Consider the following 26,185-nt stretch of genomic DNA (forward strand, 5'->3'; position numbering starts at 1 on the left):
GTCCAACGTACGGGGGCCTGGGTGGCTCAGTCTTTTGGGCATCTGCCTGTGGTTCAGGTCCTGATCTCAGGGTCCTAGCATTGAGCTCCAAGTTGGGCTCCCTGCTCAGTGGGGAGCCTGCTTCTCCCTCTCCTTCTGCCCCAGCCACTCACTCATGCTCTCTCTCTTTCTCAATGAATAAATAAAATCTTAAAAAAAAAAAAAAAAAGATGTCCAACAAAGTTATTTTCTTGTTTTTGAGTAATTCTACACCCAACATGGGGCTCAAACTCATGACCCCAAGGTGAAGAGTTGCATGTTCTTCCAACTGAGCTAGCCAGATACCCCCAACATGAAGAAGGTATTTTAAAAGATTCAAAGGAGGGATCCCTGGGTGGTGCAGCGGTTTGGCGCCTGCCTTTGGCCCAGGGCGCGATCTTGGAGACCCGGGATCGAATCCCACATCAGGCTCCCGGTGCATGGAGCCTGCTTCTCTCTCTGCCTCTCTGCTCTCTCTCTCTCTCTCTCTGGGTGACTATCATAAGTAAATAAAAAATTAAAAAAAAAAAAAACTCCTCTCACCAGATCTTGACACTCTTAATAACTTTAATTTTTAACTTACTTTTGCTGATTCTTCATTTTTCTCCCAAATGGTAGTAATGGAATTCCTGAGGGCTCCATTTTTAGTCATCTCTGTCTTCAAAATCTATACACATTTTATTGGTGATTTCAACCAATGTCATGGCACAAATACCACTATAAGCCAAAACCCTCCAAATTTCTATTTCTGAACATGTGCAAAGGGAGCAGTTTACCCCTTAATTAAAGCTTTGGGACAACAGGAGGTCATCTCCTTTCTGGGAAGAGATTATTTCATGTCAATGCCATGGCAGTGTTTTCGGGACTTGAGATGATCTGAGACACTTGTAAAATGATCACATTATTGAGAACTATTAGAAGTGATTAAGTCATTTATTGAGAGAGAAACTGCCAGGTTAGAACATATCTAAAATGCCTGGAGGGGCGGCTGGGTGGCTCAGTCAGTTAAGTATCTGCCTTTAGCTCAGGTTATGACCCCAGGGTCCTGGGACTGAGCCCTGCGTAGGGCTCTCTGCTTTTCCCTCTCCTTCTGCCTGCCGCTCCCCCTGCTTGTGCACTCTGTCAAAAAAATAAAATCTTTTAAAAATATATTTTTTAAAAAATGAGCACAAAGTAGCTATACTTTTATTCATTGCTTCAATAGGTACATATTAATCATGTAATGTGTGTATCAAACATTATTCTTGTATATTAGTATCAGAAAGAAAAGTATCTGACAAAGAACCTGACTCTATTAAGCTGATGTTATCATCAGGAAAGACAAACTTCAGGAAAAACAAATAGTTAATACAATATGCAATATAGGGCTCCCGGAAGGTCACCATGCCTGCTGTTTTAGGGGAGCAAGGGCCAAGCAGATGAACCTGGCCTAAGGCAGTGGTGATAAGCAGACGGGCAGTTTGCTGCGACACCATGGAGAGCGGCCAGGGAAGCGGGAACAAAACCACCGGGGGCTTGGCTGGCTTCTTCGAGCCGGCGGGGCAGGTTACTCGCACAGGGATTTGGCCAGAGTGCCACTGACTGGTATGAACCCTCTGTCTCCTTATTTAAATGTGGATCCATGATACCTGGTACAGGATACTGATGAGTTTATTTTACCCACTGGAGCTAATAAAACCCAGGGCAGATTTGAACTGGCCTTCTTTACCATGGGAGGATGTTGTATGGCAAGGGCTGCATTTGGAACAATGAATGGTCCACGGCTAGGATTGAAGGAAACCCAGAACATGTCCTGGTCCAAACCAAGAAATGTACAGATTTTGAACATGGTGACTAGGCAAGGGGCACTTTGGGCTAATATTCTGGGTTTTCTAGCTTTGCTTTATGGTGCATTTGGTGTCATCATTGAGAAAACACGAGGTGCAAAAGATGACCTTAACACAGTAGCAGCTGGAACCATGACAGGCATGTTGTATAAATGTACAGGTGGTCTATGAGGGGTAGTACTGTTGGACCCTGGCTCACGGGTGCCAACGTGTCCCGGTGGACGCCCCAGAGACTCAGACCCCAGACAGGCAGATGCAATTAGCAAGAGGGTTTATTGAACGTTTGCGCAAACGGGCTCTCCGCCTCAGAGGTGGCAGAGCGCCCCGATTAGCAATTACAGGCATCTTTTAAAGGCAAAAAAACCGCGGGAGTAGCATAGCATTCGGGTTATGACATGATTGATTTCTTTGAAGGTCAACACGACCATGTTCAGGGACTTTTCCAGTCAGGGCGGGGGGGGGGGGGGGGGGGGGGATAGTTTTCTTATCTCGGAAAAACAGAATGTTTTTGTTGCTTGAATTCATGGGAGGCGCCTGGATGGGCTGCCTCAGGGTTAGGCCTGGTCCCACTCACGGGGGTGGGGGTATAGGGTTTCTTCAGTACGAGGTGGGCTAGCAGGACTAACGCTTACCAGCATCTATGCACCATATAACAACTGGGAGCACATGAAAGGCTCCTTACTCCAACAGTCACTCTGAAGATTTCGCCAGCTTATGAGTGGAGGACACTTTAGTAGTCGTCCAGATCAATTTATACGTCAGTCTGGAATTACTCTCTCTTCCGACAATTAGTTTGAAAAATTGGAGATTCCAGTTTGCTGTGGTGAAGATCATGTAAGGTTCTATGCCTTCTTCTAGCCAGAGTGGAAGCCCAAACTCCTCTGGTAGCTGAGTAATGTGGTTCTTCCCTACCCTCTGAACTGGAAAACTACTTACAGGATTCAGGTCATGATTGCTGTCAGTACCGTATCACCACATTTATTTAATGATCTGAAACTGTAATGTTGCCTTGTATCTCCAATAAAGGGTGAAAATAGAAAAAAAAACAACAATATGCAATATATTTTCAATTGACAAGGGCATAGACAGGAATTCCATAGAGGGAATTCCATCTCTAGATTGTCTTCAGACTAGAGCTGAATATCCTCTATTCCCTGGATCTCCAGATTGCCAGTCCCCCCCCCCCCCCCCCCCCCCCAGATTTGGACTTTCTAGCCTCCACATTTTTGTAAGTCAATTCCTTAAAAATCTCTCTCCCTTTCTCTCTTGTGTCTCTATTAAGCCAATATTATTAAAGGAAAAAAATATCAATTTTCTCTTTCCCTGTCTATATATTTGTTCTGTTATTCTGGAGAACCCTGATGAATAGTCTTTGAAAACTCTCTATGATCGGTACAAAACTGTACATCCCATGTACTTTCTTATTGGTTCTGGGGAGCAGGCTATACTTTATTTCATCAATAATTTCACGTCTATAGCAAATTTCTGGGATCCGTACAAAGAGTTACTGAACCCAAGTTCACCTGCCAATCACCTGAAAGACCATTACTCATGAAAGAAGTTTTGATTGGATAAGAATTTGAGTTTTATTTAGGAGGCTGGCAACCTGCAGAGAAAGTGGACTCTTGTCCCAAAGCCAATTCTGAGGTTTCTGCCTGGCCCAGGGGTTCTTTAGAGGGTTTTAAGGTAGTTATGAAGCAAAGGGAGTGCTGTGGCCTGCAACATTTCTTAGTTACAGGCAGACTTGATGGTGCCAGTTACAAATGTTATCTCAGTGCTCGGGAGTTGTGTGAAGAGTCCGATTCTTGGTTCATGATGTGTAGGAGTACTCTGTTCACTCTGCAAAGGAAGGCAAGTTCTACAGATGAACAAATGGAGGTCAGTATAGTCATTTCTATGACCTAAAAGAAAACAGTATGCTAAAAAAAACTGGTAGGCTTCAAACAGGCTTGCTGGCCTCTGTGGCCTGGGAAGTTCTGGCTCTTCACTCCTCAAGGTTAGTGGTCTGCAAATCTCAAAATACATTAGTTCTGTTACAGATCAAGGACCTCAAGTCAGTAAGGAGTGTGTCAACTTGAAGAAACTTAACCCTTAGGACCAGCTGAAGTGGTTGCAAATGTGCTTCTCGGGATGCCTGGGTGGCTCAGCAGTTGAGCATCTGCCTTTGGCTCAGGTCATGGTCCCGGGTCCGGGGATCAAGACCACATCAGGCTCCCTGCAGGGAGAATGCTTCTCACTGTCTGTGTCTCTGCCTCTGTGTCTCTCATGAATAAAAAAAAAATCTTTAAAAAAAAAAAAAACACCCAAAAAACCCAAATGTGCTTCTCACTTAGAATAATAAACACTTCATTTGAGGGACATCTGCGTGGCTCATTCGGTTAAGTGTCCTACTCTTGATTTCAGCTCAGGTTATCTCAGGGTCTTGAAACCAAGACCCATGCCAGGCTCTATGCTTACCACAGAGTCTGCTTGAGATTCTCTTTTCCTCTCCCTCTGTCTCTCAAATAAATAAATCTTAAAAAAAACAAAAAAAAAACAAAAAAACAAAAAAACTTCATTTGATAAAATAATGAATGAGATTGCCAAGCTTAGAAGGCAGGAATAATGAAGGTGTATAATGGTATTAAGGTCTAAGTGTTTCTCTGGTAGATATAAAAGTGCTTTGATGGTCCCTGAACATCAGCACCTGCTCCACATTTGTTAGGATTTCTAAAGCAATTGCCCCATTCTTTGAGCACTGACAACTTGGTCTGATCTGACCTCCAAAATTTAAACTACAAAGCTGTGAGGTAGGGATTCTCCCATCACTTCCACTGAAAATAAGAGGTGTCAGTTAAGTCCCTAAGTGTCCTTCCACAGAAATTGTATGATAAAAGACAAGAGACGGGCAGCCCTGGGTGGCTCAGGGGTTTAGCGCTGCCTCCAGCCCGGGGTGTGATCCTGGAGTCCCGGGATCGAGTCCCACGTCAGGTTCCCTGCATGGGGCCTGCTTCTCCCTCTGCCTGTGTCTCTGCCGCCTCCCCCCCTCTCATGAATAAATAAACAAAATTAAAAAAAAAAAAGACAAGAGACAAGCTTGATTTTTTTCGCAAATGACTGCAGTTCTAAATGGGGGTGAGACACAACCACAACTGGTCCAAGAGTCAAAGATCTTCTGTGATCTCCATTATTTACTCAAATTTTGTGGTTCCGACTCCCATTTAAATGATATCTGATTATTTAAATTCATTTTGTAATTTCTTATAATTCCTCTATAATTTTTTATTTGTATGTGTCAATTTCATACACATTTTATCAGTTTTCCTTATTTTCTTCAATATGTATAAAATAGTAGTTTGGAAAATTTTGAGATTTATTTGCATATACATACAAGAGATGGTATTTCCTTTCTCCTATTCCATTCCTCATCCTCTAGAATGCAAGAATTAAATTCTATCAATTGTTGAGCATGCCCCCAATGTATTTGTTAGCATACAGAGTAACTAATCTGTAGTTTACATGCCTAATGGTCCCTGTGTCTAATTCCAATTAATAATGTTATTTAATAGGGGCAGCCCCAGTGGCGCAGTGGTTTAGTGCCGCCTGCAGCCCAGGGCGTGATCCTGGAAACCCTGGATCAAGTCCCACGTCAGGCCGTCTGTATGATGCCTGCTTCTCCCTCTGCCTGTGTCTCTGCCTCTCTCTCTCTCTCTCTGTCTCTATGAATAAATAAATAAAATCTTTAAAAAAATAATGTTATTTAATAATTTATTGACTATTCTAAACAAGTAAAATACTATTATAGATTTGAAGTAAGTGAAGCTATGATGAATCCTAATTTGATTCTCTGAAAGCATCTAAATTTTAGATGGCTTAGGTGCTATTAACTTAAATGTGGTTATTAAAACTATGTTATTGTTTCTTTTAACATAACCATGAACAGATACCTCACCAAAGATGATATATGGATGGCAAACAAACATATGAAAGGAGTGAAGTTACCAAATCATGAAAAGGCATGGAGGAAACCTGAATGCATGCTACTAAGTCAAAGAAGCCAATCTAAAAAGAGCATATACTGTTATAATTGCAAGTATATGACATTCTGGAAAAGGGTGAACTATGGAGACAGTAAAAGGATGGGTGTTTCCTAGGGGCTAGCAGGGAGAGAGAGCTGAATTCAGGCAGAGCACAGATTTTGGGGGCAGTGAAACTATGTATGATACTGTAATGGTAGATATATTTGTCAAAATCCACAGAATGCACAATACCAAGAATGAATCCCAATGTTAATTGTGGAATTTGAGTGAAAATGATGTATCAGTGCAGATTCATAGATTGTAACAAATATACCATTTTGATGTAGGATGTTGAGAGTAAGGGAGTCTGTGTTTAAGTGGAGGGGGGGGAGGGATATATGAGAAACCTCTGTAGTTTCCATGCAATTTTGCAGTGAACCTAAAACTGTCCTAAAAAAATAAAGTCTAATTAAAAAATAATAATAATATGGATTTGATGATCTTCTTAGCAATGTAAAAAATTGATCATAAATACAAAATAAGGGCGGCCTGGGTGGCTCAGGGGTTTAGTGCCACCTTCAGCCCAGGGCCTGATCCTGGAGACCCGGGATAGAGTCCCCCATCGGGCTCCCTACATGCAGCCTGCTTCTCCTCCCTCTGCCTGTGTCTCTGCCTCTCTGCGTCTCTCATGAATAAATAAGTAAAATCTTTTTAAAAATAATAAGCCAATTTTATTTTATTAATACATATTATAAAATATATATATATTTTTTTAAAATATATATTTTAAAGATGTTATTAAAATAAAACTTTATTTTATTAAAACATTTATTAAAATATTATATAATTTTATTATATATATTTATATATAATATTATAAAATATTATTTTTGTTTATTGAAATAAATAAATCTTTATTTTATTTTTTTTTAAGATTTTATTTATTTATTCATGAGAGACACAGAGAGAGACAGAGGGAGAAGCAGGCTCCATGCAGGGAGCCCTATGTGGGACTCGATCCCAGGACTCCGGGATCAGGCCCTGGGCTGAAGGCAGACGTTCAACCGCTGAGCCACCCAGGCATCCCTAAATAAAATCTTTAAAAAACAATAAGCCAATTTTATTTTATTAATATGTATATTATAATATATATTTTAATTTAATATATAATATACATATTTTAAAGGCTTTATTTATTTATTCATGAGAGGTGCAGAGAGAGAGGTAGAGACACAGGCAGAGGGAGGAGAAGCAGGCTCCGTGCAGGGAACCTGATGCAGGACTCGATCTCGGGACTCGATCTCTGGAATCTGGCATCACGCCCTCAGCCAAAGGCAAATGCTCAAACACTGAGCCACTCAGGTGTCTCTAATTAATATATTTTTTAAGTAAGCTCTACACCCAACATGGGGTTAAATTCATGACCCTGAGATCAAGAGTCCTATGTTCCACCAACTGAGCCAGCCAGATGCCCCAAGCCAATTTCACTTTAAAATCTGCGTATTTCCCTCTAACTAGATTTCTCTGCCAATGGCAGCTTTTGAACAGAAATATTTTCTGGAATGATGTTGGATATTAACTTATCTTTATTTTCAGAAAAAGGGCAGGTTTTTCTCAGCATTACCTGCTTTCTGAGTGGCTTTCAGAACCCTAGGCATTGCCACAATACTTTGCAGTGGATGGAGCTTAGAATTATGTTCCCAAAGTGTCATTGGCTTCTGCTGTTTCCTCTCCTGCACCCTGCATCTCCATTAAATAAATTTACTGCTATGAAAGCAAATGGCTCCAAAATAACAAACAAAAAACTAATGAAAAACATACAGTACTGTTCATCGGATATTCCAGAAATAGTATCTCACTGCATTTATGTATGTTGTCCTCCATTGACATTATATGCTCTGGCCTCAACTACCAAATGGCGCCAACTCCTTGTTCTGCTCATGCACAAGCACAAACCCAACACATTCATAGCCATGGCTATTCCCCCAGACCTTTCTGTGAAACCAAAGTCTCAAGCTCCATTACCATATTAATGGAACAAAAGCCAATCTCGGGCAGCCCAGGTGGCTCAGCGGTTTACCGCCACCTTTAAACCCAGGGCCTGGTTCTGGAGACAGGGGATGAGTCCCACGTCGGGCTCCCTGCATGGAGCCTGCTTCTCCCTCTGCCTGCTTCTCCCTCTGCCTGTGTCTCTGCGCCTCTCTCTCTCTCTCTCTCTCTCTGTCTCTCATGAATAAATAAATAAAATCTTAAAAAAAAAAAAAAAGCCAATCTCATCCTGATGAATATGTTGGTCTTTTACTTTCTTTCACTTATCTTTTTGAATAACCCTGGTTATGAACCTATAACATGGTCTGACAAACACCTCTACACTGTTCTCTTCAGGCTCCCCGACATTCATCCCTTCATGCTCTTTGACAGTGACACATGGGTCTCTCAGTTCTGCTTTATCTGCTGGGTAAGAAAAACAAATGTTCCAAGTACAGTCTCTAAGCTCAAGTTCCCTCTAGAACATCCTACTATTTATTTAATCAACTTTATATATTTATCGACTCACATTTCATGTCAGTTAGTCTTCTAGGATAATTTGATTCAAAATTCAGTAACAGGGCAGCCCGGGTGGCTCAGCGGTTTAGCACCGCCTTCAGCCCAGGGTGTGATCCTGGAGACCCGGGATCGAGTCCCATCAGGCTCCCTGCATGGAGCCTGCTTCTCCCTCTGCCTGTGTCTCTGCCCCTCCTCTCTCTGTCTCTCATGAATAAATAATAAAATAAAATCTTAAGAAACAAAAAATTCAAAAACAGTGATAGTAAATCTGTTTAATCTTGCTTATAGTGTAGACAACTATAAGCCACATCTTGAAAGGTCACACTGTCCTGCTATGATGATGACAGATAAAAATCACAGTCTACTTCCGAGGAGCCATAATTCCTTCCCCCACACATCTACCCAATGACCATCCATCTCCCAAGCCTCTCAACTTAGAAATCATGCTGTGGTATCAACACTGTTGTTGTTTTCTCATGGTCCCATGGTCCCATTGAACACTGGGTTCAACCACCAGCAAGAAACAGGTGGACAAATACATATCTGTGGGCCTGGCATATAGGGATCCATGACCTCCTGACAAGCAATTCTCCTGATACAGTCACTGTCATGTATCTATCGGTGCAGGGCCCTGGGACCATCTGACAATGCTCCCTCTCCAAGTATACATCATTCTTTAGACTGCATATCCCTCAATGTCCGTATCCTACAGCTGACTGACCCCGGCTGCCGCCACCTTACCCTCTTCCATATGCATCTGCCTGACCTACCTAGATGTTACTGCTTCCTCCTGACCCAACTCTTAGATTATAGTGATGGCCAAACACATGACACCTAAGACTAGAAAGATAAGCCTGACAGTAGTTTATCACATAAATTCACACCTCCAAGAATAGGATATTGCTCACCATAAAGGCCCACATGGGAGCTGGATTCTGAAAAAGAGTGAACAAACTGGGGATGCGAGATACTCTCCTTGAAGGATGAAAAGGTTGGGAGTGCTCTGAATCCCTCAGGATGGTTTGTTTGAATAAGTCTGTTTGCTGGTGGGGGACTGGAACCTGCTACAAAGAGATGACCAGGAACAGCACCATGTTCCCTTTTTGAAAAGGATCATGAGGCTAGGAAATGTTACCCATGAAGCAGTGCGGGGAGATGGCACTCAGGCCATCTGAGAGCATTTGGTATCACCAAACATCAAGGAAGCACATCATATAGGGTTTAGGTCTTATGCCACAATTTGCTAGATAGCATCCACAGTATACTTAGCAAATTCAAAGAGGATCCCATGGGTCCCAAATCATTTTATGAAGGCCTCACTCTGTGGCTTTGATCCTTGCTTTAGATTTAGATACACAGAACCATGTATGGATCTCAGATATGCATAGTTCAATTCTATTTTCTTAATGCATTTGCTGTCACCTCAGCAAATAAAAATTATCTCTGCCCCCAACCATCATTCCAAGACCACTCCCATTAATTGCCCATTGGAGGCCTAGTGATTCTCAGAGGTGATTCTATTTTTTCTCTGACCAGGCTGAAACACTTCATGTCCCACCAAAGTCCCCACAATATCATGCTAAGTCTAAAGAGTGGCTAATAAGTACCAGCTCTGTCCTAAGTGTCATCTTTTGTCCATTACCCCTTGTCTCTGCATCCATCGCAAAGCTACTCTCCCACTGGAAGCTTTGGCCACCTACCAGATTTTCCTGTCTGATACACCAAAACTTCATGTCCACTTACCTACATTTGTGAAGCCCCATACCCAGGGCTCCAAGGTAACCCAGGTAACCAAGCAAGAGATCCAGGCCTGGGCTCCCACTCTCTACACCTGGCTCTTGAAGAGCTTTGCCACCACAACCTCAAGTTTGCCTCAATGCTTACTCATATTGGTCCACACTGTAGTTACCACATTTTGGATGTGTCTCACCTGAATCCCTCCCCAGACTTCCCACCCTATATATTAGTTGTTCATCTGATGCCTCCGATCAGTGATTTTTGAAACACCTCAGACGCTTAAAATGGTCAAAACAAAGCTCCTGATATCCTTAGTGAATACTGACTTGCCCATTTGAATTTTCCACCAGCTAGATCCCAAGACCTAACTTTACTTCTCACCTGCTTCTAACCACCAAACTTTGTCCCACATTTTTCTTTAGTCTTCTCTTAGCTGATGTCCTATCTCAGGCAAAAGACCCAAGGGGCATAACATCCCAGGATGGAAACCAAACTACCTCTCAAGTAATAACAACTGCCTGGACTAAAGAGTTCTGGCCTCTCTGGTGGCTCAGACCACCCAGACCAATTTGAACTTAACTCCGGACTCATGCCTGTGCAGATGGGCTAGAGAGTGATCAACAGTTAACTTTACTTTATTACAATGCTATAAATCATGCTCAGAGGTGGAGACAATTGCAAATGAAACAACGTATGAAGAAGCATGTTCTGACAACTATCAGAGCACCTAACTCCTTGTAATTCATTACCTCTACATGCTTGGATGTCACTCTTCCTCTGCCCTAGGTCCTTAAAACTTTCCCTATTTTGAAGAGCCAATCTGACACCTTTGTTGTGACGAAGTATCCCTTCTGTTGCAGCTATTGCCCCAATAAAGCCTTGTCTGTTTTTAAATTGTAGGTCCAGCCTCGTTTCTACTGTCACTGTGTCCAAGGACCAGAGTCCAGTAACACAATGATGCAACTTCCATTCCTACAGCTACTTAAGACCAAAAGCTCTGAGATCATCCCTGATTATCTCTTTCCTTCCCTCACTGTCCATATCAGAAAGTCTAGCTGCCCCTTTTATTTTTTTATTTTTTAAAAGATATTATTTATTTATTCATGAGAGACAGAGTTAGAGGCGAGACATAGGCCAAGGGAGGAGAAGCAGGCTCCATGCAGGGAGCCCAATGTGGGACTCGATCCCAGGACCCCAGGATCATGTCCTGAGCCGAAGGCTGCCCCTTTTAAAAACAGCCAGAATAAAACCATTTCCTAAGCAACAACCCTGGTCCATTAACTCTCACCTGGACTATAGCAGTAGCCTGCACAATGACTGTTCTTACTCTCTCAAGCCCATAGTCTGTTTTCCACTGTAAAGCCAGATGAAGCCTTTTAAGACTCTGGTAACATCACCTCCTTCCTGTGACTGAAAACTCTTATTACTTCTAGATTACACACCTAACATCTCAGGCAGTCGCTCTTGACAGGACTCCTATCCATTTGCTATTTATTCCTACCTGAAAGAAAGGAGATCTGTGGCATACGATGGTTACTAGAAAAGGGAATGCCCGCATGTAACAGTTGACACAGACTTAGGACCCTGGGCTTAGGGATTCACCATGCCCACCAGACTCAAGGAGGGAGGAATGGGACGAAAAACCTCAGGACACCACAATCCAGAGAACATGAGGGCGAGAGGTTGGGGCCAGTGAGGGACTGGGGCATTATTCACTTCCCTCTATAAGTTCCAAGCACTTCTCCAGCCACGAGAACGTTTTTTGAGGCAGGCCTTTAACAAATGTGTCCATGGTGGGATTCCACAGACTCACTGTTTCTCTGCCTGACTCTGATCAGCAAGCTGATCGCAGGCTGGTTTCTACTCTCTGTGCCTAAGTACTTAATTTTGCCTTTTACCAGTAGTGTGACTTTGAACAAAGACTAACCTTCCCAGGGCCTCAATGTCCTCATCACTCCTCACCCCTCACAGAGATCCTGTCCCTCCTTTGGCCAAAACTCCTGGCGTTCAGAGTCCTCACCGGAAGGTACCGCACATCTCGGGCCGCCAGTCGCGGCGTGACCTCGCCTCACGCTCCCCCGCAGCCGGCTCCCTCACGCCAGCGCGCCCGCGCTCACACGCAGGGTCCCCGCACACCGGCGCCTCCCTGTCCCGGACACCCGGGCCGGAGCCGCAGGGACGCGAGCAGGCGCCCTGCGCTCGGACCTTGAGGATCTGGGTTGGGGGCAGGGCGGGAGGGTCCGGGGGACCAGCGTTTACCTGCGCCTGGGCCCTGGGCGCGACTGCCCCCATCGGACTCGGGGGGCGGAGTGAAGTGATGACAGCTGAGCGACTCGGTCAGTCCCGGCACCAAGGTTTCCAGGCCGGCCGTAGCAGGCAGTGAACGTGCCCGACACTAGACCCACCTCCTTACAATGGGGACAAAGCCTCCTTTAGCCTCCGACCTCGCCCTCTGCAACCTCCCACGCGGTGAAGAAATCAGCAAGAAGCCAACCGGAAGCCCCACCCTCACCCTTTGGGGGAATTGGAAACCTCTTTTCTAAGCCTTCATTGGCTCAGAGACGCTGCCTTCAACGCAGGGCGTTCTGGGAAATGTAGTTCCCATATATTCCCAAGGTCTAAGTAAGAGGGTTCCCCATCTGGCCCCAGGAGAAAAGGCCAACATTTACGGAGAGGGGCTTTGGGAAATGGAAGGCCATTGCTCAAAGGTTAAGGATTGGCTGCCGCTCTTTAAAGGGGTCATATGCAGATATCTGGAGACTCATCACGTAGGCGTCCAGGCCATGAATGACAATGACAAATCTCTACCAGGAGGCCCTGTGCAGCAATGCAAATTTGCCCAAAACGGTGCGTTTTCTTCTTTCTTTTCTTTTCTTTTCTTTTCTTTTCTTTTCTTTTCTTTTCTTTTCTTTTCTTTTCTTTTCTTTTCCTTTCTTTTCTTTCTTTCTTTCTTTCTTTCTTTCTTTCTTTCTTTTGATTTTTTATTTATTCATGAGAGACAGAGAGAAGCAGAGACATAGAAGGAGAAGCAGGCTTCCTGCGGGGAGCCCAATGCGGGACTTGATCCCAGGACCCTGGGATCAAGCCCTGATCTGAAGGCAGATGCTCAACCACTGAGCTGCCCAGGCATCCGGAGGTGCCATTTTCTGCCATACTGACAAAAAATTATAATGCGTGCAGGGCCCAAACCTATTATAAAGCACTGCATAGTGACTAGAACCTCTCAAGTTTAGAGAGGATTTAAATGATAAGGGCTTTCAGGGATCCCTGGGTGGCTCAGCGGTTTAGCGCCTGCCTTTGGCCCAGGGCCAACGATCCTGGAGTCCTGGGATGGAGTCCCGCGTTGGGCTCCCTACATAGAGCCTGCTTCTCCCTCTGCCTGTGTCTCTGCCCCTCTCTCCCTTTCTCTCTAATGAATAAATAAAATCTTTAAAAAAAATAAATGATAAGGACTTTCTTTCAGTACAAACCAAAGTGTGGTAGGCTATTCTCAGGTTGGAGACTTGGGAACTGGAAAAATGCACTACAGGTATATCATGTGAGACAAACATGCCTGAAAAGGATAGTTTTGAGCGAGCTGCCAGTAAAATTCATTTGGTTTCTTGGCCAAAACTGGGTGAGGTCCTTGCCAACTAGGCAGAGGGAAGGAAACATGGACTTTGTAAGGGCTCATGTTATTCCTACTTTACTCCAATACAAGACAGATGTCAGCTTCCCCGAGTGCACTGTGGTGGTGACTGACACTGTGGGGACCTTCCAGGTGGCAGAGATGAAGTAGGTCTGGCTGCAGACACTGGAAGTGACATTAATATGCAAAAAGCCCTGGGCAAGTTAGAAAGTGCAACATAGCCATACATGCTTCCTACATAAATGAAATTTATGGGAAATTTTCCCTTTATGGAGGTTTAGATATATGAGATTCAAACCAGGCAGATGACTACCTACAGAGGCTTTTTTAAAAGATTTTATTTATTTATTCATGAGAATAGACACAGAGAGAAAGAGAGAGAGGCAGAGATAGGCAGAGGGAGAAGCAGGCTCCATGCACGTCATCAGGGGGAGACAGGACCTATGCAGGAAACCTGAACTGTAATTTACCCAGACCCCATATAAGGGCATGGGCAGTTATTGACCAGGCCGATTTCACCAGTAATATGCCTAATACCTATCATCCCATACAGGCTCACAACCCCTTACCCCTCCCTTAAAAAGCCCACTTGCAGTCCCCTGCCCAAGACTTCCTCTGCTCTCGCCCTTCCTGGTGGACCACAGAACCTCGCCCAAGAGCGTATCCCATTAAAAGCCTGTTTCGACCAACTTTTGCCTGGCCTATTTCATTTCACTATGGATCTATGATTAAAACTGACATAGTATGTGTTGATGTTATTGGAGGAATGCATCTACACTGATTTGTTGAATTAGAATCAATTGAATTACTCAACTGAAATGTAACCAGGGGATGCTTTTCAAGAAATGGGAGTGGGTTTCTGGTTGCAGAAGACTGCTGTATATGACTGGACCCATAAGGTCACAGAACGGTAGTGGCCTCACCAGGAGAACACAAGGACAGGGTGTGGCACAGGGAAGCAAGGCAAATGTACAACTTCTTCCACCTGCTGGTGACATTTAAGGCTATGCAGAGGTCGGGCAGCCGGGTGGCTCAGCGGTGTAGCGCCGCCTATGGCCCAGGGAGTGATCCTGCAGACCCGGGATGGAGTCCCACGTTGGGCTCCCTGCATGGAGCCTGCTTCCCCTCTGCCTGTGTCTCTGCCTCTCTCTCTCTGTGTGTCTCTCATAAATAAATAAAATCTTAAAAAAAAAAAAAAAAGGCTATGCAGAGGTGTGCGAAATCCCAGGACAATCTTATTGCAACAAACAAGTGGGAGTTCAGGGCCAATATCAGGATATGTGTATACTTCAGGACATACCATACGCAGGCCAATGTTGCAAAGCACCTCAGGTGTGGTGAGAGGGAGGGGTAGGATGTGGAATACAGAGAGGGGGAGATTTTCCCTGGGCTTCAACAAGTCAGCAAAATATCAACAATGGAAAGACAGAAATGGGGTGGGCCCCTGGCAATGGCACCAAAACCCTGGTTGAACAAGACATGTTGCTGGTGTTTTCTGAACACAGCCCTGATATCACACTCCCCCAGCTGCCATCTACAAAGGCCGGCCCCCTGAGCCCACCCTGCCATGGCTTGGGTTACGTCCAACCAGGGATGCAGAAAGAACTCTTCCCCAAGTCCTTTTTTTTTTTTTTTTTTTTAAGATTTTATTTATTTATTCATGAGAGGCAAAGAGAGGCAGACACACAGGCCGAGGGAGAAGCAGGCTCCCCGCAAGGGGCCTGATGCCCACATCAGGACTCGATCCTAGATCCCGGGATCCAGCCAGACGTCCTTCTTCCCCAAGTGCTAGTGGAGCAAATATGTGGGACGTGGACAATACAAGCAGTGGAGGGAAAAAATGCCAGATGAGTAGCTAGTATTGGGCCAAGACAAGTCAGCACACAACAGACCATAGAAAAGAGATCTAAACACTACAAAGAGAACTGAGTGGGAGGCTTGAAATACAGCTCATGGTCCAGGTAGCAGCAACCATGAGAATACAAGTAATTCCTGGCACAAGCCAGTACAAGGAAATGTCCGCTGAAATAGGGAGTAAAACCTAAGGTACAGAAGACCTAAACCGAGCCACCAGCCAGGGCCAGGGCCAGCATGGTAAAGTCCTCGTGCTCACTATAATAGCACTGATGCTGAATCTTTCCTGTGAGCCTTCTGGGCAGATGTTGGAGCTATATGGGAGGGCAAACAGTCCAACCCTATCAACCACAGTACCTGGCCCAGGAACTGGGGATGAAACCCTGTCTGTGGGGCAGCCCTGGTGGCACAGCGATTTGGCGCCACCTGCAGCCCGGGGTGTGATCCTGGAGACCCAGGATCGAGTCCCACATGGGGCTTCCTGCATGGAGCCTGCTTGTCTCTGCCTCTCTCTCTGTCTCTCTCTCTGTGTTGCTCATGAATAAATAAATAAAATCTTTAAAAAAAAAAACATATTAAAAAAAAGAAACAATGTCTGTGGTGCCAATGTGAGAAGAACAGAGCACCCCGTGGGGAAAGTAAGGCTGGGGAGGGGGGCGATATGAAGCCTAGATCAGGGCACTGGGGATGGTATGAGTACCTTGCCCTTTCAGGATGTAAGTGCAAAGTTCTTCAGATTCATATTGTGGTACAGGCATCTCTGAACCTCATCCAGGAAACCCATTCCTCCCACAAACATAAAAGCATGGCCTCAAATTTCATAGCACCTGTCATGATAGGGACAGATGAAACCAGGAGTAGCCTCTCTGAGGCTACCCCACAATACAATACAAACTCATCTTCTTGGGACACCTCAGTGATTGGGCGCATCTGCCTTCAGCCCAGGATGTGATCCTGGAATCCCGGGATTGAGTCCCGCATAGGGCTCCCTGCATGAAGCCTGCTTCTCCCTTAGCCTATGTCTCTGCCTCTCTTTTGGTGTTTCTCATGAATAAATAAATAAAAGTCTTTAAAAAAAATCATCTTCTTCCAGAGATCCACATCTCAGAGGAGATACCAGTCCTTGGTCCCATTGATGCCAGTGCTCTCCTAATGGTTACACTGAGCGACGCCTGGGTGGCTCAGCAGTTGGGCACGTCTGCTTTCAGCTCAGGGTGTGATCCCAGAGTCCCAGGATTGAGTCCCATATCAGGCTCCTTGGATTGAGTCTGCTTCTCCTGTCTCTGCCTCTCTGTGTGTCTCTCATGAAAAAGTAAATAAAATCTTAAAAAAAAAAAATGGTTACACTGATACTCAGCTCAGACCTCACAACAACAGGCAGGTTGGCAGATGCTACCTAAGCACTGGACCTGGCCTTCAGGACCTAAACCCTCCTGCCAGGCATAACCTTGGGGCCCCCAAGATCATGACTCCCAGATACAACCAAACCTGGCTTCACAACTCTACCTTCAGTCCCCAACAGCAAGGCCCTGTAGCATCAGATAACACTTCCTTTCTATAGGCACATCATTCTATGGACCATACATCTCACATCTCTGGGCACCACAGTCCCATTTTAACAGTTACCATCATCTCCCCCTGCCCCACTCATCAGGGAGAGCTGGACTCACTCAAGTACTCGGCACAAGGCATCCACAGTGCTTGACCAATTCAAACATGATCCAGCACAATCCCAGACCTCTGATGTATCCCATGGCCCGGGAAAGCCCAGAATGCTGTTTTGAAGGCCTCATAGCCTTCCTCTGAACCTTTCTGCAATATTAACTACCCAGACCTACTTGTGAGTTTTAAGATACCCATCCCCTCTTTATTTCTGTGCTGCACTTGCTCTCCCCTCAGCAGCCATTATCCACGTTCTCTAAGAAGCTTTCATTAAAATTCCAGCACCGGGATCCCTTGGGTGGCTCAGCGGTTTAGCGCCTGCCTTTGGCCCAGGGCACGATCCTGGAGACCCGGGATAGAATCCCACGTTGGGCTCCCGGTGCATGGAGCCTGCTTCTCCTTCTGCCTGTGTCTCTGCCTCTCTCTCTCTCTTTGTGTGACTATCATAAATAAATAAAAATTTTAAAAAATAACATAAAATCCCAGCACCGCTGACCTTCCTGCCAAGTAGAGTGATCTCACAGAGGACAACCTTGGCTCCAGACCCTATCTACCAGCAAGACTGAAACAGCCCAGGCCCCACCAAATCTCACCACAAAATTCTAATTCTGTACAGCTGTGAATAAGCAGGAGCCTGGCCTCAGCGTCCTCTTGTCTCAATGACTCCCATGACTCCATAGACATCTCATGTCCACTCATTCCATGGAAGCCTTGGCCACCTGCCAAACAAGCCTTTTATCTTTGTGTGCCCACCAGCCTCAGCCATGTGCCTGAGCAACAGACTCAGTCCTCTTTACCATTTTCCTAACCTATTAAGAGCATCAACAGCATAACATGAATTTCCCCTCCTTCATGTGATAAAAAAGATCCACCCTGGTCCACACCAGAGCCATTTTTTTTAAATTTTATTTATTTATCCATGAGAGACAGAGAGAGAGAGAGACAGAGACACAGGCAAAGGAAGAAGCAGGCTCCACACAAGGAGTCCAATGTGGGACTGGATCCCGGGACTCCGGGATCACACCCTTAGCCAAAGGCAGATGCTCAACTGCTGAGACACCCAGGTGTCCCCAGAGCCACCACTTTTGAACACCTCTCTCCTGAACTGCTCCCCAGATTTCCAGTCCTGTGTGCCCAGCTATTTGATGACTTCACTCATCATTCTCTGAAACACAGATTCTTACCAGGGCCAAACAAAACTCCTGAAAGTCCCAAAGAAAATTAACCATTCACCAACTTCACCATCCAGGTTGACAGAGCTTCCATTGCCTCAGCTGCTGGAACCAAAACACCTGGGGTACTTTCTGACTCCTCCTTTCTCTCTCTCACCTACAACATCCAAGTCTACTTGGCCCCCTCCCCTTTTTTTAAAGATTTTATTTATCCATCCATAAGTAACACAGAGACAGAGAAACATAGGCAGAGGGAGAAGCAGGCTTCATGCAGGGAGCCCAATGAGGGGCTCGATCCCAGGACCACGCCCTGAGCTGGAGGCAGACGCTTAACCACTGAGCCAGCCACCCAGGTATCCCTACTAGGCCCTTCTTTAAAAATGGACCCAGAATCCAATCGCTTCCCTCACTTCTACAGCCACCATCTTGCTCAATAACCAGTTTACCTGGACTATTGCAGGAACGTCCTTCTCGGCCCCTACTTCCTCTCTTAACCCCATCATCTGCTCTCTACTGTGCAGGGTGTCACTCAGACCCTGTTGCTCTACCAAAACCAGAACCTACATTTGAGGAAAAGAAAAGTGATTCTGAGAGTTTCATAAACCAATCCTTCAAGTGGGGCTTTGTTTACATTTAGATAAAGTGGGATTTTGTTTTGTTTTTAAAGATTTTATTTATTTATTCATGAGAGACACAGAGAGAGGGGCACAGATACAGGCAGAGGGAGAAGCAGGCTCCATCCAGGGAACCCGATGCGGGACTCAATCCTGGGACTCCAGGATCACAACGTGGGCGGAAGGCAGGTGCCAAACCACTGAGCCACCCAGAGATGACCATTGTTTTGGCTTTATTTTATTTTTTATTTTTTTATTTTTATTTTTTTTAAGATTTTATTTATTTATTCATAGAGACACAGAGAGAGAGAGAGGCAGAGGCATAGGCAGAGGAAGAAGCCGGCTCCATGCAGGGAGCCTGACGTGGGACTCGATCCAGGGTCCCCAGGATCAAACCCGGGGCTGCAGGCGCGCTAAACCGTGGCGCCACTGGGGCTGCCCTATTTTATTTTTTAAAGATTTATGTATTTATTTATTTATTTATTTATTTATTTATTTATTTATTTATTTATGATAGAGAGAGGCAGAGACACAGGCAGAGGGACAAGCAGGCTCCATGCCGGGAGCCCAAGGTGAGACTCGATCCCTGGACTCCAGGATCATGCCCTGGGCCAAAGGCAGGCACCAAACCGCTGAGCCACCCAGGGATCCCCTTGTTTTGGTTTTAAAGATTTAAGTAATCACTACACCCAATGTGGGGCTCTAACTCTCCAGATCAAGAGCTGCATGGTCTACCAAATGAGCCAGCCAGCTGCCCCAAGTTTTGGATTCTAACAGACATGATCTATAGGCACAAAAAATCCTCACATAATATATGTACTTTTGAAAAATGCAATACATGAACAACAGATAATTTTAAGGATCTTGAATTAGGCCAGATTTTATTTTATTTTAATATTTTATTTATTTATTCATGAGAGACAGACAGAGAGAGAGAGAGAGAGAGAGGCAGAGAGACAGGCAAAGGGAGAAGCAGGCTCCATGCAGGGTGTGATCCCATGGCCAGCCCCAGGCCAGATTTTAACGTCAATATTTGTGAAAACAATGAAAAGATTCAACATTTCAAAATAATGGCATACCATTCAGATGCCATCTACATAAGGCACTAAGAACTTACTAAAAACTCTCAGACTGTGCAGGACGCCTGGGTGGCTTAGTGGTTGAACACTGGTGTGATCCTGGGGTCCTGGAATCAAGTCCTAAGTCAGGCTCCCTGTAGGGAGCCTGCTTCTCCCTCTGCCTATGTGTCTGCCTCTCTGTCTGTCATGAATAAATAAATAAAATTTACTATGGGAATATAGTAAAAAAAAAAAAAAAAAAGAAAAACAGCTCTTACTACGGAAAATAATATCTCTATTGTTTACCAGAAATAAGAAATATAACTTAAATCACCATAATTATCATTTATAACATCCATGTTACATAAATATACTGGATAAAGGTGTTATTTAGGCAATGATGTGCTTCATATTTTCTATTAAACAGTAATTTACATAATTAAATGTTAAAAATTAAAATTAATTTTCAAATCAATTTTTAAAATCAGACATCATAGAACTACCTTTAGCTACAGGTAAGACAGGTACATTATTTTTCAATGACCAAACATTATTTTCTTTTAAGAGTTTATTTTTAGGAGATTCCAGGGTGGCTCATCAGTTTATCACCTGCCTTCAAGCCTAGGGTGTGATCCTGGAGTCCCGGGATGGAGTCCCGCATTGGGCTCCCTGCACAGAGCCTGCTTCTCCCTCTGCCTGTGTCTCTGCCTCTCTCTTGCATCAAAAAATCTTTCCTAACTTAACTTTTGGGGAAGAAAACGGAAAAATCAAAACCATAGCACTAAAATACTTCTCTCTCAGTGTCAGGCTAAAAAGTACTTTTGTCCTCTTACAAGCTGCTCTAGTTCATCAGATGATTCAACTGGTCCTGTAGATCAGAAAACTGCTCAACATTCTTCTGAATAGCTTCATGCTGGTATTTTTTTAAATATTTTATTATTTATTCATGAGAGACATAGTGAGAGAGGCAGAAATATAGGCAGAGGAGAAGAGGCTCCCTGCAGTGAGCCCAATGTGGGACATGATCCCAGGACCCCAGGACCACGACCCAATCCAAAGGCAGAGCCATGCTCAACCACTCAACCACTGAGCCATCCAGGTGTCCCTTCTTGCTGGTATTGAAGATGTGTTGTTATTACTGCCATTTTCCTTAAGCTATCTTCCGAGGGCAAGATGGCATCTTTCTGTAGTACCATATTTCAAGCTTCCTAGCAGTCTACAGCTCCAGAAGCCTTCAGCACGTGTTTTGGTCAGTGTGAACATGTCTGTATCATAGGTGTTTACCTTCTCTTTGAGGAGCTGCTTTATGGACTGACCAAATCATGCTTGCAAATCTGGCATCTCAGTTGCCATCACCTCAACCAGTGAACATCCAAAATGTTCTTTAAGGGCAGCCCCGGTGGCGCAGCGGTTTAGCACTGCCTGCAGCCCAGGGAGTGATCCCGGAGACCCTGGATCGAGTCCCACGTCAGGTTCTCTGCATGGTGCTTGCTTCTCCCTCTGCCTGTCTCTGCCCCTCTCTCTCTCTCTCTGCGTCTCTATGAATAAATAAATAAAATCTTTAAAAAAATGTTCTTTAAAGAATAGAAAAACAAGGTCAGGGACACCTGGGTGGCTCAACAGTTGAACGTCTGCCTTCGGCTTGGGGTGTGATCCTGGTGTCCAGAGTCGAGTCTCGCATTGGACTCCTTGAGGGGAACCTGCTTCTCCCTCTACCTGTGTCTCTCCCTTTCTCTATATATCTCTCTCATGAATAAATGAACAAAATCTTAAAAAAAAAAAAACAAAGTCAAAAACTCAGATTGACAGGGAAATGAAGAGCATCAAAGGAATGAGTGAATGTAAAAGTAAAACTTTTCTTTTTCCTTTTTTTTTAAATAAATTAATTTTTTATTGGTATTCAATTTACCAACATACAGAATAACACCCAGTGCTCATCCCGTCAAGTGTCCCCCTCCGTGCCCGTCACCCACTCACCCCCACCCCCCACCCTCCTCCCCTTCCACCACCCCTAGTTCGTTTCCCAGAGTTAGGCGTCTTTATATTCTGTCTCCCTTTCTGATATTTCCCACACATTTCTTCTCCCTTCCCTTATATTCCCTTTCACTATTATTTATATTCCCCAAATGAATGAGAACACACACTGTCTTCCTCCGATTGACTTCACTCAGCATAATACCCTCCAGTTCCATCCACGTTGAAGCAAATGGTGGGTATTTGTTGTTCCTAATGGCTGAGTAATATTCCATTGTATACATAAACCACATCTTCTTTATCCATTCATCTTTTGATGGACACCAAGGCTCCTTCCACAGTTTGGCTATTGTGGACATTGCTGCTAGAAACATCGGGGTGCAGGTGTCCCGGCGTTTCATTGCATCTGAATCTTTGGGGTAAATCCCCAACAGTGCAATTGCTGGGTCGTAGGGCAGGTCAATTTTTAACTCTTTGAGGAACCTCCACACAGTTTTCCAGAGTGGCTGCACCAGTTCACATTCCCACCAACAGTATAAGAGGGTTCCCTTTTCTCCACATCCTCTCCAACATTTGTTGTTTCCTGCCTTGTTAATTTTCCCCATTCTCACTGGTGTGAGGTGGTGTCCCATTGTGGTAAACTTTTCTTTTTCTTAATCAAACAATAATATCACAAAAGTATATAGGAACATATAGTATTTTCATGTGATGCAAAAAGAAGTGGGAAGAAGTAGACATGAATACATATGAATGAGTCTACCTGAATGCCAAATGTGATAGAATGACTATCTGTTAAAGGAATTAGGGGACACAGAAAGTCACATCAAATGCCAACTTAGAATGAGGTGAATTCTACATGATAAATGACCTCTTTCATGAAACAGGGCATTTTAAGACAAGAGAGGAAGGGTATCTGTAGAATATAACAAAATCAAAGAAGATACAAATATGATAATATGGTTAGGAAATTGGATGCTGACTCAAATGACATATTCTGAATATTTAATCAATAGGCAAATCTGAATAATGATTTGTCCTTCGTGGTACTGAAGAATTAATATGTTTATGGATGGCAAGATACTATAAATAAGGGGAAAAAGGATCTTTGTCTTTTAAACTGATGTATTTAGAGATGCAATTATATGGCTTCTAGAATTTGCTTTTAATTTCAGTGGTTCCTGGAAGAAAATTGGGGCAATTTTATACATGATAGGAGTTTAGCCATGGATTGTTCCTGGAGTAGATGTGTGGTAGATTCATGTGGTCTAATATATTGCCTCTTCATCTTTTGTAGCTGTCTGAAAATCTACATATGAATGCTTTAAAATTCTTCTTTGGGGCAGCCCAGTGGCTCAGCCCATGGTATGATCCTGGAGACCAGGGATCAAGTCCCAGGTCAGGCTCCCTGCATGGAGCCTGCTTCTCCCTCTGCCTGTGTCTTTGCTCTCTCTGTGTGTCTCTCATGAATAAATAAATAAAATCTTTAAAAAATAAAATAAAATTCTTCTTTGAATAACAAATATTAGAACTTATTTTCTACTTACTGCAACATTTATTTTTTCTCCAGGGTACCATAATTTTTTTTTATTTTGGAACAATTAGCTCACAATTTTCAGAACATTATGTTGAGGTCTCTCTCTCTCTCCCTCTTTTTTTTTTAAAGATTTATTTTTATTTATTTATGATAGACATACTGAGAGAGAGAGAGGCAGAGACACAGGCAGAGGGAGAAGCAGGCTCCATGCTGGGAGCCAGACACAGGACTTGATCCCGGGACCCCAGGATCGGGCCCTAGGCCAAAGGCAGGCACGAAACTGCTGAGCCACCCAGGGTTCCCTCTTTTTTTTTTTTTTTAAGATTTTATTTATTTATTCATGAGAGACACAGAGAGGCAGAGACATAGGCAGAAGGAGAAGCAGGCTCCCTGTGGAGAGCCCAATGTGGGACTCGATCCCAGGACCCAAGGACTATGGCCTGAGCCAAAGGCAGATGCTCAACCACTGAGCCACCCAGACATCCTGAGGTCTCTTTATATTACTATATTTCTATCATTTTTTTGAAGCCAGATTAAAAAATTGTAATGCCGTTAGTGTTCAGAGACAAGTCAAAGGAATGGGACCAGCCACATGAGTAGAACTGGAAACCGGAGAATGCAAGGCCTAAGGAAATGGGTTGCCATCTCCCAGTTCTAACTTTTTTTGACATCTATGTTCTGGTGTCATCAAATATAGACTTAAAGGCAGCAATCTTTTTGAACTTGGCCACAGTAACTTCTTGCAAGACGTATCTTGAAGACAAGGGAAACAAAAGCAAAAATGAACTACTGGGACTTCATCAAGATAAAAAGCTTCTGCACAGCGAAGGAAACAATCAACAAAACTAAAAGACAATATTCAAGGATGCTTGGGTGGCTCAGTGATTTGAGCATCTGCCTTTGGCTCAGGCTGTGATCCCAGGGTCCGGGGTCCGTGGTCTGGGTATCGAGTCCTGAGTTGGGCTACTGAGAGAAGCCTGCTTCTCCCCCTACCTGTGTCTCTGCCAATATCTGTGTCTCTCATGAATAAATAAAATCTTAAAAAAAAAAAAAAAGTCAATCAGAGAAGGACAATCATCATATGGTTTCACTTATTTGCAGAATATAAGAAATAGTAAAAGGAACATAGTAAAAAGGAAAGGAGGGAATAGTAAAAGGGAAAGGAGGGAAACTGAGTGGGGAAAAATTAGAGAGGAGGACAAATCATGAGAGACTCCTAACTTTGGAAAACAAAGGGTTGCAAAAGGGGAGGGGGTAAGGGATGGGGTGATTGGCTGACAGGCATTAAGGAGGGCCTTGGCATAACCGGGTGGCTCAGTGGTTGAGCATCTGCCTTTGACTCAGGGCATGATCCCAGAGTCCTGGGATCGAGTCTCATGTCAGGCTTCCCACATGGAGCCTGCTTCTCCCTCTGCCTATGTCTCTGTCTCTGTGTCTCTCATGAATAAATAAATAAATAAATAAATAACCTTTAAAAAAAAGGGCATCCTCTTGCTGGAGGGGAGGTTGGTGAGGGGATGGGGTAACTGGGTGATGGGCATTAAGGAGGACATTTGATAGAATGAGCACTGTATATTATATGCAACTGATGAATCACTAAATTCTACTTCTGAACCTAATAATACAGTATATATTAATTAAATTTTATTTACAATAAATAAAAATAAGGAGCATCCTTTATTATTATTAGAGCGGTATAGAGTATTAGAGCAGTTATAACTAGCAGCATATGAAAAATTTCCAGAAATATGACCACAATGTTGAAATCCACTATTTTTAAGATTAACATATCTCTAGCAAAGACAAGGCAAAAGTATAACCATACGGAATTTCTTGGCAATCACAAATTTACCTTTTAATCTGTGGAGATTATACAATTGACTACTTGCTAAATAAATAGGCAATTAGTAAATGGAAAAAAAGAATTAATATTTATGGATTTAGAAAATATACAAATGCTAAGGTAAAATGAGTAATTTATAGATGTTTCTGTGTAGATATAGTATTGTATTTGAAAATATGGGGGAAAAAGTGCTTTGAGAAAATGCGTATAAATGTACAGAACCACAGGGTGTCTGAGTAGCGCAGTAGGTTAAGCATCTGTCTTCAGCTCAGGTCATGATCTCAAGGTCCTGGGACTGAGCCCCATGTTGGGCTCCCTGCTCCGTGGAAAGTCTGATGCTCCCTCTCCCTCTGCCCTTCCTCCTGCTTGTGCTCTCTCTCTCTCTCGTGCTCTCTCAAATAAACAAAATATTAAAAAAAAAAGGACAGGGATCCCTGGGTGGCGCAGCGGTTTGGCGCCTGCCTTTGGCCCAGGGCGCGATCCTGGAGACCCGGGATCGAATCCCACGTCAGGCTCCCGGTGCATGGAGCCTGCTTCTCCCTCTGCCTGTGTCTCTGCCTCTCTCTCTCTCTCTCTCTCTCTCTGTATGACTATCATAAAAAAAAAAAAAAAAAAAAAAAAAGGACAGATCTACAGAATTAAATAAGTATGGAATAAATATTTCAAGAAAGTAACTTAAGACAAGGTCTAAAATGCACGGGGAAACAACTATCTTGCATA

General features: G+C 43.9%; 1 protein-coding gene and 2 pseudogenes across 6 annotated transcripts in view; 1 reads left to right on the plus strand and 2 right to left on the minus strand.

The window, feature by feature from the left end:
• Window positions 1-12,643, minus strand: part of LOC112908827 (uncharacterized) — a 62,836-nt gene extending 50,193 nt beyond the window's left edge. For 2 of the 6 annotated variants that reach the window (XM_072762539.1, XM_072762351.1), the window contains exon 1: window positions 12,386-12,643. In XM_072762539.1, the coding sequence (XP_072618640.1) occupies window positions 12,386-12,418 (33 nt within the window). In that variant the 5' untranslated portion in view covers window positions 12,419-12,643. The remainder of the gene's footprint in view (window positions 1-12,385) is intronic. The other 4 variants (XM_072762051.1, XM_072762489.1, XM_072762406.1 and 1 more) reach the window with 4 other exon arrangements.
• Window positions 1,477-2,984, plus strand: LOC112908852 (mitochondrial import inner membrane translocase subunit Tim23-like; annotated as a pseudogene).
• Window positions 12,644-20,955: 8,312 nt separating the features above from the next.
• Window positions 20,956-21,467, minus strand: LOC112908857 (BLOC-1-related complex subunit 7 pseudogene; annotated as a pseudogene).
• Between the last annotated feature and the right edge of the window lie 4,718 nt (window positions 21,468-26,185).

This window comes from Vulpes vulpes, chromosome 1 (genome assembly GCF_048418805.1).
Source record: "Vulpes vulpes isolate BD-2025 chromosome 1, VulVul3, whole genome shotgun sequence".
Taxonomy (NCBI): Eukaryota; Metazoa; Chordata; class Mammalia; order Carnivora; family Canidae; genus Vulpes; species Vulpes vulpes.